The 15,035-nt window shown below is 54.9% G+C and overlaps 1 protein-coding gene across 1 annotated transcript; it reads right to left on the bottom strand.

Annotated features, from left to right (window-relative positions):
• Window positions 1–12,163: 12,163 nt before the first annotated feature.
• On the bottom strand, window positions 12,164–14,387 carry POU3F1 (POU class 3 homeobox 1). Its single transcript, XM_003919467.5, has one exon. It carries the CDS (start codon window positions 14,318–14,320, stop codon window positions 12,965–12,967), a length of 1,356 nt encoding a protein of 451 aa, XP_003919516.2. The 5' UTR covers window positions 14,321–14,387; the 3' UTR covers window positions 12,164–12,964.
• Window positions 14,388–15,035: the final 648 nt, after the last annotated feature.

Consider the following 15,035-nt stretch of genomic DNA (forward strand, 5'->3'; position numbering starts at 1 on the left):
GGTGAGGCCGGGTGTGGTGACTCACGCCTGTAATCCCAGCACTTTGGGAGGCCAAGGTGGGCAGATTGCTTGAGGTCAGGAGTTCGAGACCAGCCTGGCCAACATGGTGAAACCCCATCTCTATTAAAAATGCAAAAAATTAGCTGGATGTGGTAGTTCACACCTGTAGTCCTAGCTACTCAGGAGGCTGAGGCAGGAGAATCACAGTGAGCCGAGATCACGCCACTGCATTCCAGCCTGGGCGACAGAGCAAGATTCCGTCTCAAAAGAAAAAAAAAAAATTATCCGAGCATAGTGACCGGCACCTGTAGTCCCAGCTACTTGGGAGGCTGAGGCAGGAGAATTGCTTGAACCCAGGAGGCAGAGGTTGCAGTGAACAGAGATCGGGCCACTGTACTCCAGACTGGGTGACAGAAAAAAAAAAGGCTGAGTTTCTTCCACTGTGGGGACAACACTACGGATGGGCCCAAGGTGTATGTGCGAGTGCCTCTGCATGTGTGTGCATGGGAGTGGATGCACCTGCTCATGTGGAGGGCAGTGCCCCCTGCTCTGCCTTGTCCTTTGACCTGTATCCTCCTCTGGTGGGAGGGGTGACTTCTATGGTTAGAATCTTCCAGCTCAGGTTGGAACCAGAGCTGTGACAGAGCCAGAGTGTCACTTTTTTTTTTTTTAATCTTTTTAAGATAGGGTCTCACTCTGTTGCCCAGGCCTGGAGTGCAGTGATGCAATTGTGGTTCACCGCAGCCCTGACCTCCTGGGCTCAAATGATCCTCCCACCTCAGCCTCCCAAATAGCTGGGACTACAGGTGCATGCCACCACACCTAGCTAATTTTAAAACTATTTTGTAAAGATGGGGTCTTGCTATATTGTCCAGGCTGGTCTCAAACTCCTGGGCTCAAGTGATCTTTCCACCTCAGCCTCCCCAAATGCTGGGATTACAGGTGTGAGCCACTGTGCTTGGGCCACACTTAGGATTATTATTTTTATTTATTTACTTTAAAAAAAATTTTTTTTTTTTTTAATTTGAGATGGAGTTTTGCTCTTGTTGCCCAGGCTGGAGTGCAGTGGTGCGGTCTCAGCTCACTGCAACCTCCGCCTCCTGCGTTCAAGCAATTCTCCTGCCTCAGCCTCCCGTGTAGCTGGGATTACAGGTGCCTGCCACCACGCCTAACTAATTTTTTTTGTAGTTTTAGTAGAGATGAGGTTTCACCATGTGAAACCAGGCTGGCCTCGAATGCCTGACCTCAGGTGATCCACCCACCTCGGCCTCCCAAAGTGCTGGGATTACAGGTGTGAGCCACCGCACCCAGCCCACACTTAGGATTATTGAAGGGGTTTATCTGCCCCACCTCTTCCCTCACCAAGATGCTAAGGTGGATATAGTAAAGGGGGTTATCTGAAGAGACTGTTCCCCTGAAGTCCCCAGGGGGTTGAGGTCCAGGGCCTCAGAGAAGGGGCAAACCGGTGTGAATGACACAGCAGCTAAAAGGAAGCCCAAGGCCCGACTTTGTCATATAACATTACATATATTATGTGAAGCTTTTCCAATGAATACTCCTTTGCTGGGAGAACCATCCAATTTTCTCACTAGAGCTGGTCCACCCCTAAACCTTTCTGGTGGCCCTGAGAGTTTGGGGCAGGAAGCTAAGCTCCTGCCTGGGATGAGATGAGGGTGGGGCACCTAGACATGGGCATGAGGAGGCATCTGGGTGAGAGGGGACAGCACATGCGCCCTCAAACTCTGCAGGCTTCTCTCAAATTAACAACTTCAGGTGGTGTGGCCAAGGAGTGTTTCTGGGTGATCCTGCCTCCTCCCTTTTGTGTCCTTTGGCTGCCACCCTGCATAGAGTCCTCTGAATCTCCTCAGGTACTGGGGGAGACAGTATGGGAATGGTCCTTAGCAGTGGAGTGGAAAGGACAGGGCCTGAAGGGGCTGGGAGGGAGGCTTTGTATAACCCCATGGGGCTGAGTTTGAGAATGGGCGGAGGCCAGGGCTGAGGCCAGAGCTGGGATTTGAAGTTGGAGCCGAGTCGAACATGGACTAAAGTGAGATGTTGGAGGTTGGGTTGGAAGGGCGTCTCCTTCATTCTTGACAGGATTCTGAGATGCCTCTATTTGGAGTTCAAGGCAGATGTTCTCCCCCAGGTGAAGAGAATGTTTGGTGTCTGCTCTCCCCTTGGAGGCTGGGGTGGGACACATCCCCTCCCCCTGCTCCCCACAGCCGAGCAGAGTCATACATCACCAAGGGGCTGGGCTCCCTAGATGTATTGCCCTCATGCGTCGCTATAGCAACCCCACTCTAATCCTGCATTAGTCTAATGTGGTCCCCCTCCCCACTGTGATGTATAGCTGGGGTCTTAGAGCTGCTAGACCCCTTTTCTGAGAATCTGCTCCACGCACCCCATCTTGCCTCTCTTCACCCTGTGCATGGGACTCTTTATGCATGGGACTCTTTGTGAGGCTGGGTGTGGAGGTGGGTCTGGCCCATCAGCCTACCCGTCTGCCTCCCCAGTGAAGGGAAGTAGAAGGCCATGTGTCCCCGGCCCTGGCACACGAGCGCCTGACGCACCGACCCACGCCAGCCTGCCCAGCCTGGGGACCTGAGGCCTTGGGGTTGGGGGCCAGGGCTGGACAATGGCTGCATTCCGGCTGTTAGCCACAGGCCCCCATTGTTCCTGTGGACACTGCCTGCTTGAGGGCCGAGATTCTGGCCTTCACCCCGTGTGGGGCGTAGGATGCTCCCTGGACCACTCCCCCGGGGACCATAGAGGGGTGATTCATGGGGTGGCCAGGGCAGAGCAGGCCCCAGCTGTGCCCAGATTCTGGGGTTGGGAGGGGGAGGCAACTGAGGGTTGTTTGTGTCAGGGGAGGGGGTTGAATAGCCAGAGGACTCCAGGCCCTGGACGCCAACCACGTCATCTCCTACCCCGCCTCGTGTGTGGGACGGCCAGAGAGGGCCCATTGTCAGGGGAGCAGGCCCACCCAGGCTGGAAGGGAAGTGAGAACTGAAGAGGACCACCTCAAACTGGGAAAAGCCATAGATCCCACGGTCTGCACTGCTGGGGAAACTGAGATCCAGAGAATGGCAGGGTCTTGCTCAAAGCCACACAGCTAGGTGGTGACAGGCCCCAGCTGGTGGTGATGTCTCCCTGTATCTTCCTGGAGATGCTGCTGCCATTTCTGACAGAAACTGAGTCCCACTGGTGACTTCAGTTGCGGTAGAAGTTATGTTCGTGAACTCCTTCCTCTTCCCCACTTCCTTTGAAATCTCTCTAGTTTAGGTTAGCACTTGCGTCCCTGAAGTAAGGAATTGGAGGCTGGGCACGGTGGCTTACACCTGTAATCCAACACTTTGAGAGGCCAAGGTGGGAGGATTGCTTGAGGCCAGGAGACTGAGACTAGCCTGGGCAACCTAGGGAGAGACCCTGTCTCTACAGAAAGAAAACAAAATTAGTCAGCCGTGGTGGCACATGCCTGTACCCTGTAGCCCTAGCTACTTGGGAGGCTGAGGTGGGAGGATTGCTTGAGCCTAGGAGTTTGAAGTCACAGTGAGCTATGATCACACCACTGCACTCCAGCCTTGACAACAGAGAAAAAATAATAGAGCTAAGGGGAGTCCTAGGGCCATGCAGAGTCCATATGGACTACACTTTCTGTGGGGCCCTCAAGAAATGAGTGGGGCATGGAGGTTCCCAATCTCTGACACATAGGATGCATAGATGCAACAATCAACTTCATTGTTTACTCCCAATGTTTTCACGTAGGCCTTCATATACCTACCCTATATGACTTCAGAGTTAGGGAAGGGAAGGGACTAATCTAGGAGTGTTTTGAGAACAGAGGGACTGGTCTTATCTATCTCTGTGCTCAACGTAGGGCCTGGTTGTTAAATTGGATAATTGGATGAGCAGATGGTAGATGGATGGGTAAGTGGTTGAATAGGTAGTTGAAGGGTGGATGGATGAATGGGTGAGTGGATGAGTGGGTAGATGGATGAATGGATGGGTAGGTGGGTTGATGAATGGGTGAGTGGATGGATGTAGAATAGATGGATGCATGAATGAATGGGAGAATGCCCATTTCATACACTGAGGTCCAGGGATGACAAATGACCCAACTTGGGATGAACAGTGGAGTGAGGCCTTGATGCAGGTACCTGGGCACCACCTTTGAGGCTTGGTTGTCCTGTGGCATGGTTTGGTGGTCAACCTCTGGACAGGGAGTCAGTAGAAGCAAGAATTGAGACCTAAAGGAATCTATAGGCAGACTTAGTCTCATGGTGTGTGACTCTACAGGGTTTTTGACCCTGAGTTGAATTTTCTGTGCTGGAGTTAAAGGAGGGGGCAGGGGGCCACTGATGGAAGGGTCCTGGGCAGGGCAAGAAAGTAAATGAGTGGAGTCTAAGGGTTCAGGCTGAGTGACTTTGGCTCTTTGGGATTAGGCCCAGAGCCAGGACCCCCCTGCATCCTTCCCCCAGGCAAACACTCACTTACTCTTTATGACCCAGCTTAATGGTACCACCCTGTATGAGGCCTTCCCTGACCCTCTGGGTGCTATCTCCCCAGAACCCAGGACAGAACCTTAGTCCATAGAAAGGGACCAGTGCACATGACTGAGGTCATGGGGATGCTACAAAGTGGCAGAAGTAGAGAATAGGTTGAGAGACTATATCTGTCGCTAATTTTCTGGGTTATCTCAGGTAAGGCCCTCAATATACTTGGGCCTCAGTTTCCTTACCTGTAGGCTGGGGATGGGGATCTTGAGCTTTTCTTTCCAGAGTGGTTTTGAGAATGAAGAGAAATAATTCTAGGCCGAGGAAGCACTAGGCATTATTTTTCTGCACTGCTTAAGCTCAGCAATAATATAATAATATATATTGTACATAAAAAATTATTTTTATAGCCAACATTTAATGTGCACTTGCAATGTGCCAGGCTGTCTTATAAGTGTTTACATATATAATCTCTCATCTACTCCTCACAGCAATTCTACAAAGAAGGCACTATTATTACTTCATTTACCGATGAGGAAACTGAAGTTTGGAGGGCTTAAGTAGCTTGCCAAAATCTCATGGGTAATAGGTGCTGCAGCCAGGATGAATGTCTGGGCAGCTGCCAGGGCCCACGTTCTTAGGCACTACATGTAACTGTTCAGTACGTGGCGGCTTGGAGTGGATCAATCAGAAGGGCTTCCTGACGGTCTTGATGATCTCAGGCAAGTTACACAACTTCCTTGAGCCTCATGAGATTTACGTTGAGCACAGAGAAAGATAAGAGCCCTATGTTGAGCACAGAGATAGATAAAATGAGTCCCTGTGTTTTCAAAACCCACCCTGATAGTGGGGTAGTGGAGAGAGGAGCAGCTTCTAGCCAATGAATCCCATCACCCTTGGTCCCCAGCTTCTCTCCCTGGCCCAGTCCTGAGTCCTGGAACCTCCCCTTCCTTGGGCAAATACCCAAGCACTGAACACACTGTTTGCCCCAGCAGGGGGTGCCATGGACCTGGGAGTCCATGTCCCAGGTCCATATCCAGGGCATCTGAGTGGGCTCTGGGAGTCAGAGAAAATGGGCTTTATCCCAACTTCTGTCATTAACAAATCTTGCTGCCTTGGACAAGTCACTCTGGGCACCACTTTCCTCATCTATAAAATGCAAATAATTAATGTGAAGTAGTGAAAATAAAACACAAAGGAGTGATGGGAAAGTATCTCAGAATGCCTTGGACAGAGTGGGGTCCATGGTAAAAGTTCATTACCTTATGGTTTTCTTCCCTGTTCACTTGTTTCTGCACAATGCCCTGTTCAGGCCTCACAATAAAATGGCTCTCAGGCCGGGTGTGGTGGCTCACACCTGTAATCCCAGCACTTTGGGAGGCCAAGGTGGGTGGATCATCTGAGGTCAGGAGTTGGAGACCAGCCTGGCCAGCATTGTAATTTTGTACTAAAAAATACAAAAATTAGCCGGGTGTGGTGGCAGGCACCTGTAATCCCAGCTACACGGGAGGCTGAGGCAGGAGAATGGCATGAACCTGGGAGGTGGAGGTTGCAGTGAGCTGAGATTGCTCCACTGCACTCCAGCCTGGGCCACAGAGAGAGACTTCGTCTCCAAAAAAACAAAACAAAACAAAACAAAGCAAAACAAAAAAACAGCTTTCATTTATTCATCACTTATGTAAACTCTATATGCATATTATCCCACTTAATTCTCAAAACAACTCTATGATCAGGGAACTGCCTTTGTTACCATACCAAGAAACGGGGCCACAGAAATGTAAGTAGTTGGCCTAAAGTCACGAAACTAAGAGGTGGAGACAGGATTTGTGCCCAGGTGTCTGGTCCCAAAGCCCCTGTCTTTCACCATTCTGCTCTTTACCTCCTCGGAGGCATGGATAGTTTCTGTAGGGACTGTGATGACAAGGGAAGAAGGCAGGTGACCCACAGAGGCTGGAGGGTGCCTGACCATGGGCTAGGTCTGTCCATGAGCTGCTTGGGTCAGCTTTACCAGCTTCTGTGTGGATGGAGCACTCCCTCCTCCCCAGGCCAGCCCAGCTCCAGGGAAGGCCCAAGGATGGGGACAATATCCCATTGCAGGCCACAGGAGCAGTGGCAACGCAGGGTCCAGGTCTGCTCCAGCTCTTGCTCTTGCTCAGAGCTGAATAATCTGGAGCCTTTGAAGAAGGATTTCTGAAAAGCCATCAGGAGTGAATCATTGACTTAGGGAGGCGATGAATCAACGGGGAGTTCATAAAACGGCAAATGAATCGGGTGTGAGAGCGACAGAGCCACTGCTATTCCCCAGAACCCTCCAGGGACAGAGAGCCGAGAGAAAAGAAATAAAAATAACACGGGGCCTTACGCCTGCCACAAACCCCAGGCAGCCCCTCCTTCCAAGTGGGAAGACAGAGTGGGGCAGAGAGATGGGACCCACTGGTGGGTGAAGTGGGGCCAGAGCGAGGCTCCCGGGGGCACTCCCAGCTCTCTGGGTCCAGGCTGTGGGTGTAATTAGCAAATGCCTTTTCACTTCTTTTCAGGAGCCCTCATAAGAAAGAACACTGATTTTGACGAACACCCAAAATAATGTGAGATCAGGCACCATGCATTATGCATGAGGTCTGATTTAACATGAACATTATTTCTTGTGTACGAGACCATATGCCTCCGTGCTGTCTCTGCAGCCTAATAATACCCAGACCCACCCTGGTCAGGCTCAGCGGGAGACATGTCCACTGGCGTGTGTGTGTTGGGGGGAGAGATTGGAGCAAAGCTCTCCTGGTCCTTAGGTCGTCTGAGGAGAGCCTGCTCAGATGCCCAGGAGCGGGGTGGGTAGTGGGAGGTGGGTCATGCCCTTGGAGAAAGGCATGTGAATGTGCCACTGTGCGTGCGTGTGTGTGTGTGTGTGTGTGTGTGACATCAGGAGCCCGTGACTAGGTGATGCTGGGTTCATTGCATAGCAATGTGGGGGCATATGCATAGTTGAGGTTTTACTGCACAAGAAGGACTACGGCAGGAATGGATAGATCTAATTGCTGTGTGTGTTTGTATATATACACGCATATGTATGTGTGGGGGTGTGTGTTTAAAAAATAAGATCACACATACATACAAACACACAGCCTAACTTTAATTATCTGAAAGGAGCAGGAAGAGATCTGGGAGGAGCTGGGACAATGATGGACAGGAATGTGTTTGGAAAGCAGTTTAGGGGCAAGTGCTTGGAAATCCTGAGGGAAAGGGGACCGGGTCAAATGTTGCAAAGGATGGCTGTGTGTGCTTAATCAAATATTACATGTGCCAGGTACTCAGTGACTCTCAAGAGCTCAGTGCCAAAGACCAGAAAGCTGGTCTTAGACCGCCCAAACTGTGGTGTGGGTGTGACCATGGGTATCTTAGCATGCGTGTGAGTGAGCAAGGTGGTGAGAGCCTGGATCAGGGTTTTAACTGGCTGAAGGAAGGAGTGATGGGGATGGGGATGAGTGGAGAGAGGAGGTGTATATGATCGTGGGTTTCTGAGAGTGGTTGTGTGAATGGGCGGGGTGGCAGATGAGAGGGAAGGGTCATGGATAAGCATGTGTGTGAGAGAGAGAGAGAGAGAGAGAGAGAGAGAGAGAGAGGCAGGCTTGCTTCTTTTGGAGGCTAAAGTTGCCTCTGCTCTAACTGGCAGTCCTCGAAGAGCCCACTTGAAGCTGACTTTTTGAGGGGACGCTTAGCTTCAAGGTGGCTCTGGTAACTGCTGCCAGGTCCCAGTTCAGGGACCAATAGAGGGCAGTCCTCCCACACGGAGGCCTCAAGAGGCAGCAAGGGGAGCCCTGAATGGCCAAACACCCTGAAAGGCTCAACTCCAAAGCCTTTAAATATGACAGGCAGGGACAAAACAGATGGCTCCTCCAGCTACCTCTGGTCTCAGTCTCTGAGCCAGAGGCCCTGAGTAGATCATCTCGGTTGAGCTTAGGAGAGCAACTAGGCCAGATAACCAATCTCCTCTCACTCCATCCTCTGCTTAGGTGGGTCTCCTTTTTGGAGCTGAAGCCCTGCTAGGGGAAGTTCCAGGGAGGGAGGCAGCCTGGCCCTGGGTGTGTCATTGGAGGCCCAGAGCCTCTCCAGGGGAGGCTGAGTTCTAAACAGCCCTAAGTGGGCAGCTGTGATTGGGGATCAGTTAGTCCTATGGACATCAAGTCAAGTCCTAGGGTCAAGGGATGATTGCATAGGACCTAAGGCAGGCAACATATAAACTAGTGCAACCTTCCGGGCAGTAGGTGGGGGAGAATATAATGTCCTCACGCCTCAGGGCAGACTACCTTCTGGGTTTGCCTTGATGACCACAGGTGACTAAGATGACCATTTTCCTTCCCTTTGGTATTGGCCAACCTCCATTCTACAAAAGTTCTTCTAGCTCAAAGCGTTAGCAGTATGGCCTGGGTTTCCATTTCCCTCTCCTACCTCTGGGATTGGCTGTGGCTTTGCACACACAACAGCATACACACAAATTCTTACACCAACTTGCAGAGGTTCACATGGGGAGAGAGTTCTAAGTACCAGAATCTGTGGTCACATCAATATAAACAATAATTTTGTTCAAGTGAGATGCGGAGGGAGATGGGATCAGAAAATTCCCAATATGCTAGGGAAAGCTTGAACTTCCTTGGAGGTCAATGCTAGGGACACATACCTCTCTTGAACAAAAGGAAGTCTGAGGCTCTCAGGCATAAGCAGGTAGATACACATACCCTTGGACAGAGAGACTGCATCAAGCCCACAGTTGGCTGTGCTTGTCCTAACTCTATTCTATCCAGGGAAAAATATTTCTCTTTCCTGTGAAGTGCTGAGATTCCTACCATCTAGGGGCCTTCTGCGACCGAGGGGTTGATCACCGGGTAGCTATCCCACGCTGGTGTCTCATTAAGCCAAATCCTTGCAAAGTAAAAGATTTTCTTCCATCCCTTTTTCCACTTTTTTTTTTTTTTTTTCATTTTTTTTGTTCTACTCCTCAGCTGCTGCTGGTTCTTGGGAGCCTGCTTTGTTTTGCTGTTTTTGAGTTGACTTGCTTAAATAATAAACCCACCCTCTTGTAGAGGATTAAGCAGACAATTAGGAAATCAATCAATCAATTGGTGTCAGCTGCAGGCAGAGGCCGGTGAAAGGCCTCATCTTCCCGGTGGCCCTTTCCAACCTCAAAACCTGCTGAGGCTCTGGGCCGTGCGGGCGGCGGGAGCTCTCAGCTTCATTTACTTCCATTTCAGAACCTTGAGGCTGGGACAAATCCAGGAATGGAGAAATGAGGGAGCAGGGAGGAGTGTATGGCGGCTTCAAAGTTTTGTACTTGGTGGAGTAGGAAATGAGAGGCTGAGGCAGGGTGGTCAGTGGCTCCTGGCTGTGCCACTGCCCAGCTGGCCCGAACGTTCCCATCTTCCTCTTTAGGAAACACGGGAGGGAAGGCTACCTGGCCCACCAGTGTGGGGAACAGCTGAGACACAGGTGCCAATTACAGGGCTATTTGCTCACCTGGCTGGACTGAGGAGGGAAAGAAAAAAGGAGCAGGGAGGGAGGGGCTGGGCCTCTGGAAACCAAGGCAGCCTTTATACTTGCAGAGACAATTCGCCTCAAGAGTGAGGGCCGAGCGCGGAAAGTCACCAGAACTCTCAGCATGGCACAGCCATCCCGAGGCCCCTGCTCCACCAGGGAGCACCAACTTGGGGCCCTGGGGACACCTCTCTGGACATCCCTGACGCTGTCAGCTGGAGCCCAGGCCTCTCACAGGCCTGGACTTAGGCCGCTTCCCTGGCAGGAGGGGCCCCCCACGCCCCCTCACTAGGGTCAACTTTCTCCCCAGCTAAGAGATTGTGCCTTCAAGCTTTGACTTCACAAAGAGTGAGAGAAACTGCATGTGGCTTCTCCTGAAGGGGGAAAAGAACTGCCTGTACGGAGGAAGCAGGAAGAGCTCTTTTATCAGTATTTTTAAGAAGGGTTACTTTAAAGGAGAAAATAAGATCTTGACTGGAACCCAGGTAGTCTGCGGCTCTGCACTGGGAACCAGATCTGCCCCCAGATATCCTGACTCACTCCAGAAGACAGCATCTGAGAAGGTCTGTGCTCTCCTTCCCATCACTCCCTGCAGTGGTGGTGGTGGTGAGGGTCTTGGGTACCCACACCCTTGGAGAGGAGATATCAGGTCTTTCTGGTGGCACAGTTGCTCATGCCTCCACTTCTTTCCAAGAGAAGCTGGGGCAGTGGTTTGTTTGCAGAGATGTAGGACTGACTTTGTCCAAGCAAATTGGCAGAGCTCCCTCCCTAGGCTGACCCAGCTCACATAGGACCATGAAACCCACCTCTGTCTAAGCTGTTAGAATTCACAGTGCATCCAGGGGGGACTGGGTGGAGAGCCTGCTGGAGTAGGATGGTGGGGCCTGACTAGGCTTGCAGGTGCCCTAGGACTGGAAATGGTAAAATTGGCTCAGACCCCTCATATAGAGTGCAGGGTGAAATGAAAGTTGTGGGTTGAGGTGTCAGGTGGGGGATTATAGATTCTAGGCTGGTGACCCAGGCCGAGGCGGGCTTCTTTCTTGGCGGAGGAGAGCAGTCGAGTTGTGCATGGGCGATGGCTGATCCGAATTCCATGTGGTGTCTTTTGCTCACTGTCCCAGGCCCTGGTTTGGTCTAGGAGAGTCTGTCTATGGCAGGGGGACCCGAGGCAGCTTCATCTTCCCTAAACTGATGCACCTGAGGCAGGGGCCCAACTGTTGCCCATGTCCTGATATCCATCTGGAAGGTCTGCAAGGTCATCTTCCTCCAAGATCTCTTAGTGAGATCAGAACTTTAGGGAGGTGAAGCAGGGGATCCCATCGCTTCACCCCAAAACCCACCCAGCCCTAGCAGTAAAGAGGACAGGACACAGCCCTGGGGTACATGTTTATGTGAGTAATAAAATATTTACTATAACATAAATATAAAGGGAACTTCCCAGTCTACATTATTTTTTTTTTTGCAATAAAGATACAAAGAGAATGCACCGAAACATTGTTTCAAAAAATAATAAAAATAAAATAACAAAATTTAAATTCAAACCTTAACAAACAGAAGAAGAAATGGAGAAGGGGGAAGCTCCAAACACATCCAGAAAATAAATAGAGATGGGTCAGAAATTCGGAAATCATATTAAAATATCTTTTTCGGATTAGTCAGTATACAAAATCCTTTAGGGTAGGAAGGACGGGTAACCCGGAAAACTAAAAATAAAAACCAAGCACAAAATGTTTCTTCTCCCCGCCAGTGTGTACATATCTCACATATTTACATGGTTCCCACCTCACCCCAAACTTGGGGAATTTCTCTCCCGGCCTCCCCTGGCATCCCGCAATCCCGGCGGGCTGGAAAGGGAGCAGAGGGAAGCTGCAGGGAATCAGGCGGAGGGTTCTCAGGGAACGGCTTATTTCTACAGCTGGTTAAAAAAAATCTCTCTAACTTTTCCAAGTTTCGTTTGGTGTGGCCAGGAGGGCAGGGCCCCGCGGGGAGCAGGGGCCCCGCTGTGCGGCGGTCGGTCTGCAGCAGGGCAGAAGCCCCTTCCCATCTGGGTATGTGGGAGCGCAGACCCCTCCGGCGTGGCCGGGAACCAAGCTGGGGCTCGGATGAAACGAAATGAAAAATGAACACTCGAAATTTTTTTTGTTAGCTTTTTTTTTTTTTTTTTTTTGCTTTTTTTTTGGGCGCGGAGGGTAGGGAAAGATAAGGGGAAAAATAAATTAGGCTAGATTAAAGCTTTGGCTATTTCCTGCTTTTATACACAGACGCGGCTCTCGCGACCTCCCCTCCGGGGCCCCGATAAATACAGTATACAGCGATTTAAATTAAGGGCGCGGGCGGAGTTAGAAGGACCCCAGGAGCCGAGAGGCTCCACGAATAAATAAAAACCGTAAAAAAACCAAGCCCGGAGAAAGGGGAAAAGGGGGTGGGGCGCATCCTTATAGGAGAGAAGAGGTGTGTAGCGAATAAAGTGACAGCCCCCCACCCTGGACCCGCAGGCTCAGGAGTCCACGCGGGGAGAGGGGATGGAGAACTCTCCTCGCTTGGTCCTCTCTCCCGGGGAATCCCTAACCCCGCACCGCGTTACCTGTCGCTTTGGGGAGGCCGCTGCCGGGATCCGGCCCCGAACAGCCCGGGGGGCAGGGGCGGGGGTCGTCGAGGGGATGGGTGGGGGCAGAGAGCAGGCGGCGGGCAGGATGCCCGGGGTGAGTTGGCGAGTTCCGGATCTTCGCTCCTCTCTCCCGGGGCTCGGGCGACGCAGCCTACCGGGCCGTCTTCGCCGCTCACCGGAGAGGGTCGTCCGGGTGTTTGGTTTTGTTCGAAAGTTTCTGGGCTTTTTTTTTTTTTTTTTTTGTAAAATCCAAAGCAACCGAACAAAAAGAGTCCAGGCCGCGCGGGCGGGCTGCGCGCCCGCGCCCTGCAGCGCGCCGGCGGGGGCCCGGCCCGCGGGGTCACTGCACGGAGCCGGGCAGTGTGTGGTGGTGGTGGTGGTGCAGCGCCGCCGGCGGGGGCGGCGGGGGCGCGGAGGGTGGCGATGCGCCGCCCCCGCCGGGCCCTAGCTCCCCAGGCGCGTATACATCGTCCATGGGCGGGTGGCCCGCGCCGGCCGCAGGGGTCATGCGCTTCTCCTTCTGCCGCCGGTTGCAGAACCAGACGCGCACCACCTCCTTCTCCAGCTGCAGGCTGTCTGCCAAGCCTGTGATCTCGTGCGCCGAGGGCTTGGGGCACTTGAGAAAGTGGCTCTCGAGCGCGCCTTTGACCCCCACCTCGATGGACGTGCGCTTCTTGCGCTTGCGGCCCTGCGCCGCGATCTTGTCCAGGTTGGTGGGGCTGCCGCTGGACGAATCGGTCTCCTCCAGCCACTTGTTGAGCAGCGGCTTGAGCTTGCACATGTTCTTGAAGCTCAGCTGCAGGGCCTCGAAGCGGCAGATGGTGGTCTGCGAGAACACGTTACCGTAGAGCGTGCCCAGCGCCAGCCCCACGTCGGCCTGCGTGAAGCCCAGCTTGATGCGCCGCTGCTTGAACTGCTTGGCGAACTGCTCCAGGTCGTCCGAGCTGGGAGCATCCTCGTCCGAGTGCTCGCCCACCGATGAGCCGCCGCCGCCCGCGCCCGGGTGCAGGTGCGCCGCCGCCGCGTGCAGGCCGCCCGCGTGTGCATGTCCGTGTGCGTGTCCGTGGGCGCCCAGATGCGGCGGCGGCGACGGCTCCAGCTGCGCCTCGTGGCCGTCCTCGTGCAGCGCGTGGTGCAGGCCCGGCCCCGCGCCGCCACCGCCCGCCGCCAGCATCCCGGCCAGGCCGCCGCCGCCGCCCCCTGGGTAGGCCGCCTGCGCGTACAGCCCGAGCGGCTGGGGCTGGTGGCCCCCGCCGGCCCCGGGCGACGGTGACATGGCCGGGCCCAAGTGGTGCGCCGTGCTGCCCTGCGCCCATGCCGCGCCCGCGTGGGCCGCCCCCTGGTGCACCAGGCGCGCGTGGAAACCTCCGCCGCCGCCGCCGTCGTCGGCTCGGCCGGTGCCGCCGCCGCCCGCCTTGCCGTGTTCTAGGTGCGGGCCCCCGGCCCAGTCGCCGCCGCCTCCTCCTCCCGTGGGTAGCCACTGGGGGTGCGCTAGGCCCACGGGGTGGCCCGCGCCCGCGCCCAGCCACTCGTGGTGCATCAGCTTCTGCACTTCGCGGTACGCGGCCCCTGCGTGCAGTCGCTCGGCGGCCGCAGCCGCCGCCGCTGCCGCCGCGGCGTCCGGGTGCATGAGCGGCCCGGTGCCCCCGGCTCCGCCACCGGGGCCCCGCGGCAGGTACTGCGCGGTGGTGGCCATGCCGCCCCGCGCCCTGCGCCGCGCCGCCGCCGCCGCTCCGCTCCGTCTGCGGGCCCCGCCGCCTCGCTCCGCCGGCTTAAAGACCCGACCCGCTCGGCGCTCCGGAGCCCCACCCCGCCCGCCGCCCATTGGCTGCCCGCGGAGCCACCTCCCGCCTCCCCGGCCCGGCCCCCGCCCCCCGCGCCCGCCCGCCGCCCTGCCCGGCCGCCCAGAGCTCTCCATTGGGCGTCGCTCCCGGGGTCCCGCGCGCCGGCCGTGCTGATTGGCCGCTGGGGCTTCATTCACGGCCCCCCTACCGTCCGCGTACACACTCACGCCCCGGGGGCGCGGCCGCCACGTGGGGAGTGGCGCGGGGGTGGCCCTCGGACCGCACCCCCTCTCGTCCTGGCTGTGTGGGCCCCGCTTTCCCCCAGCGCTGGAGACTCCGAGCCCGGCCGGTCCCACATTCCACGCGAGCTGAATTCTCGCCCGCATCCCGCCCGGGCAGCAGGAATTGCGGGCTCCGGGAGGCGCTCGGGCTCCGAGAAGCGGCTCAGCCCCGCGCCCCTCCCTCCGCAGTACCGCTGCCGGCGGACCAGGATTCCCGCGGGTCCTGGCGGCTGCGAGCGCGAGGCGGCGCGGATTCGCGGCTCGGTTCCGGCGCGACTGCTCACCGCGCCCGCCTTGCCTCCCGCGGCTGCCCCGTGCACTGGGCGCTCCTCGGCGCGTCTGCCCG

The sequence above is a fragment of the Papio anubis genome, chromosome 1 (genome assembly GCF_008728515.1).
Source record: "Papio anubis isolate 15944 chromosome 1, Panubis1.0, whole genome shotgun sequence".
Lineage (NCBI taxonomy): Eukaryota > Metazoa > Chordata > Mammalia > Primates > Cercopithecidae > Papio > Papio anubis.

What these genes read in the sequence shown, in the direction of transcription:
- POU3F1 (XM_003919467.5), bottom strand. Translation starts at nt 14,320, where the DNA reads ATGGCCACCACCGCGCAGTACCTGCCGCGGGGCCCCGGTGGCGGAGCC.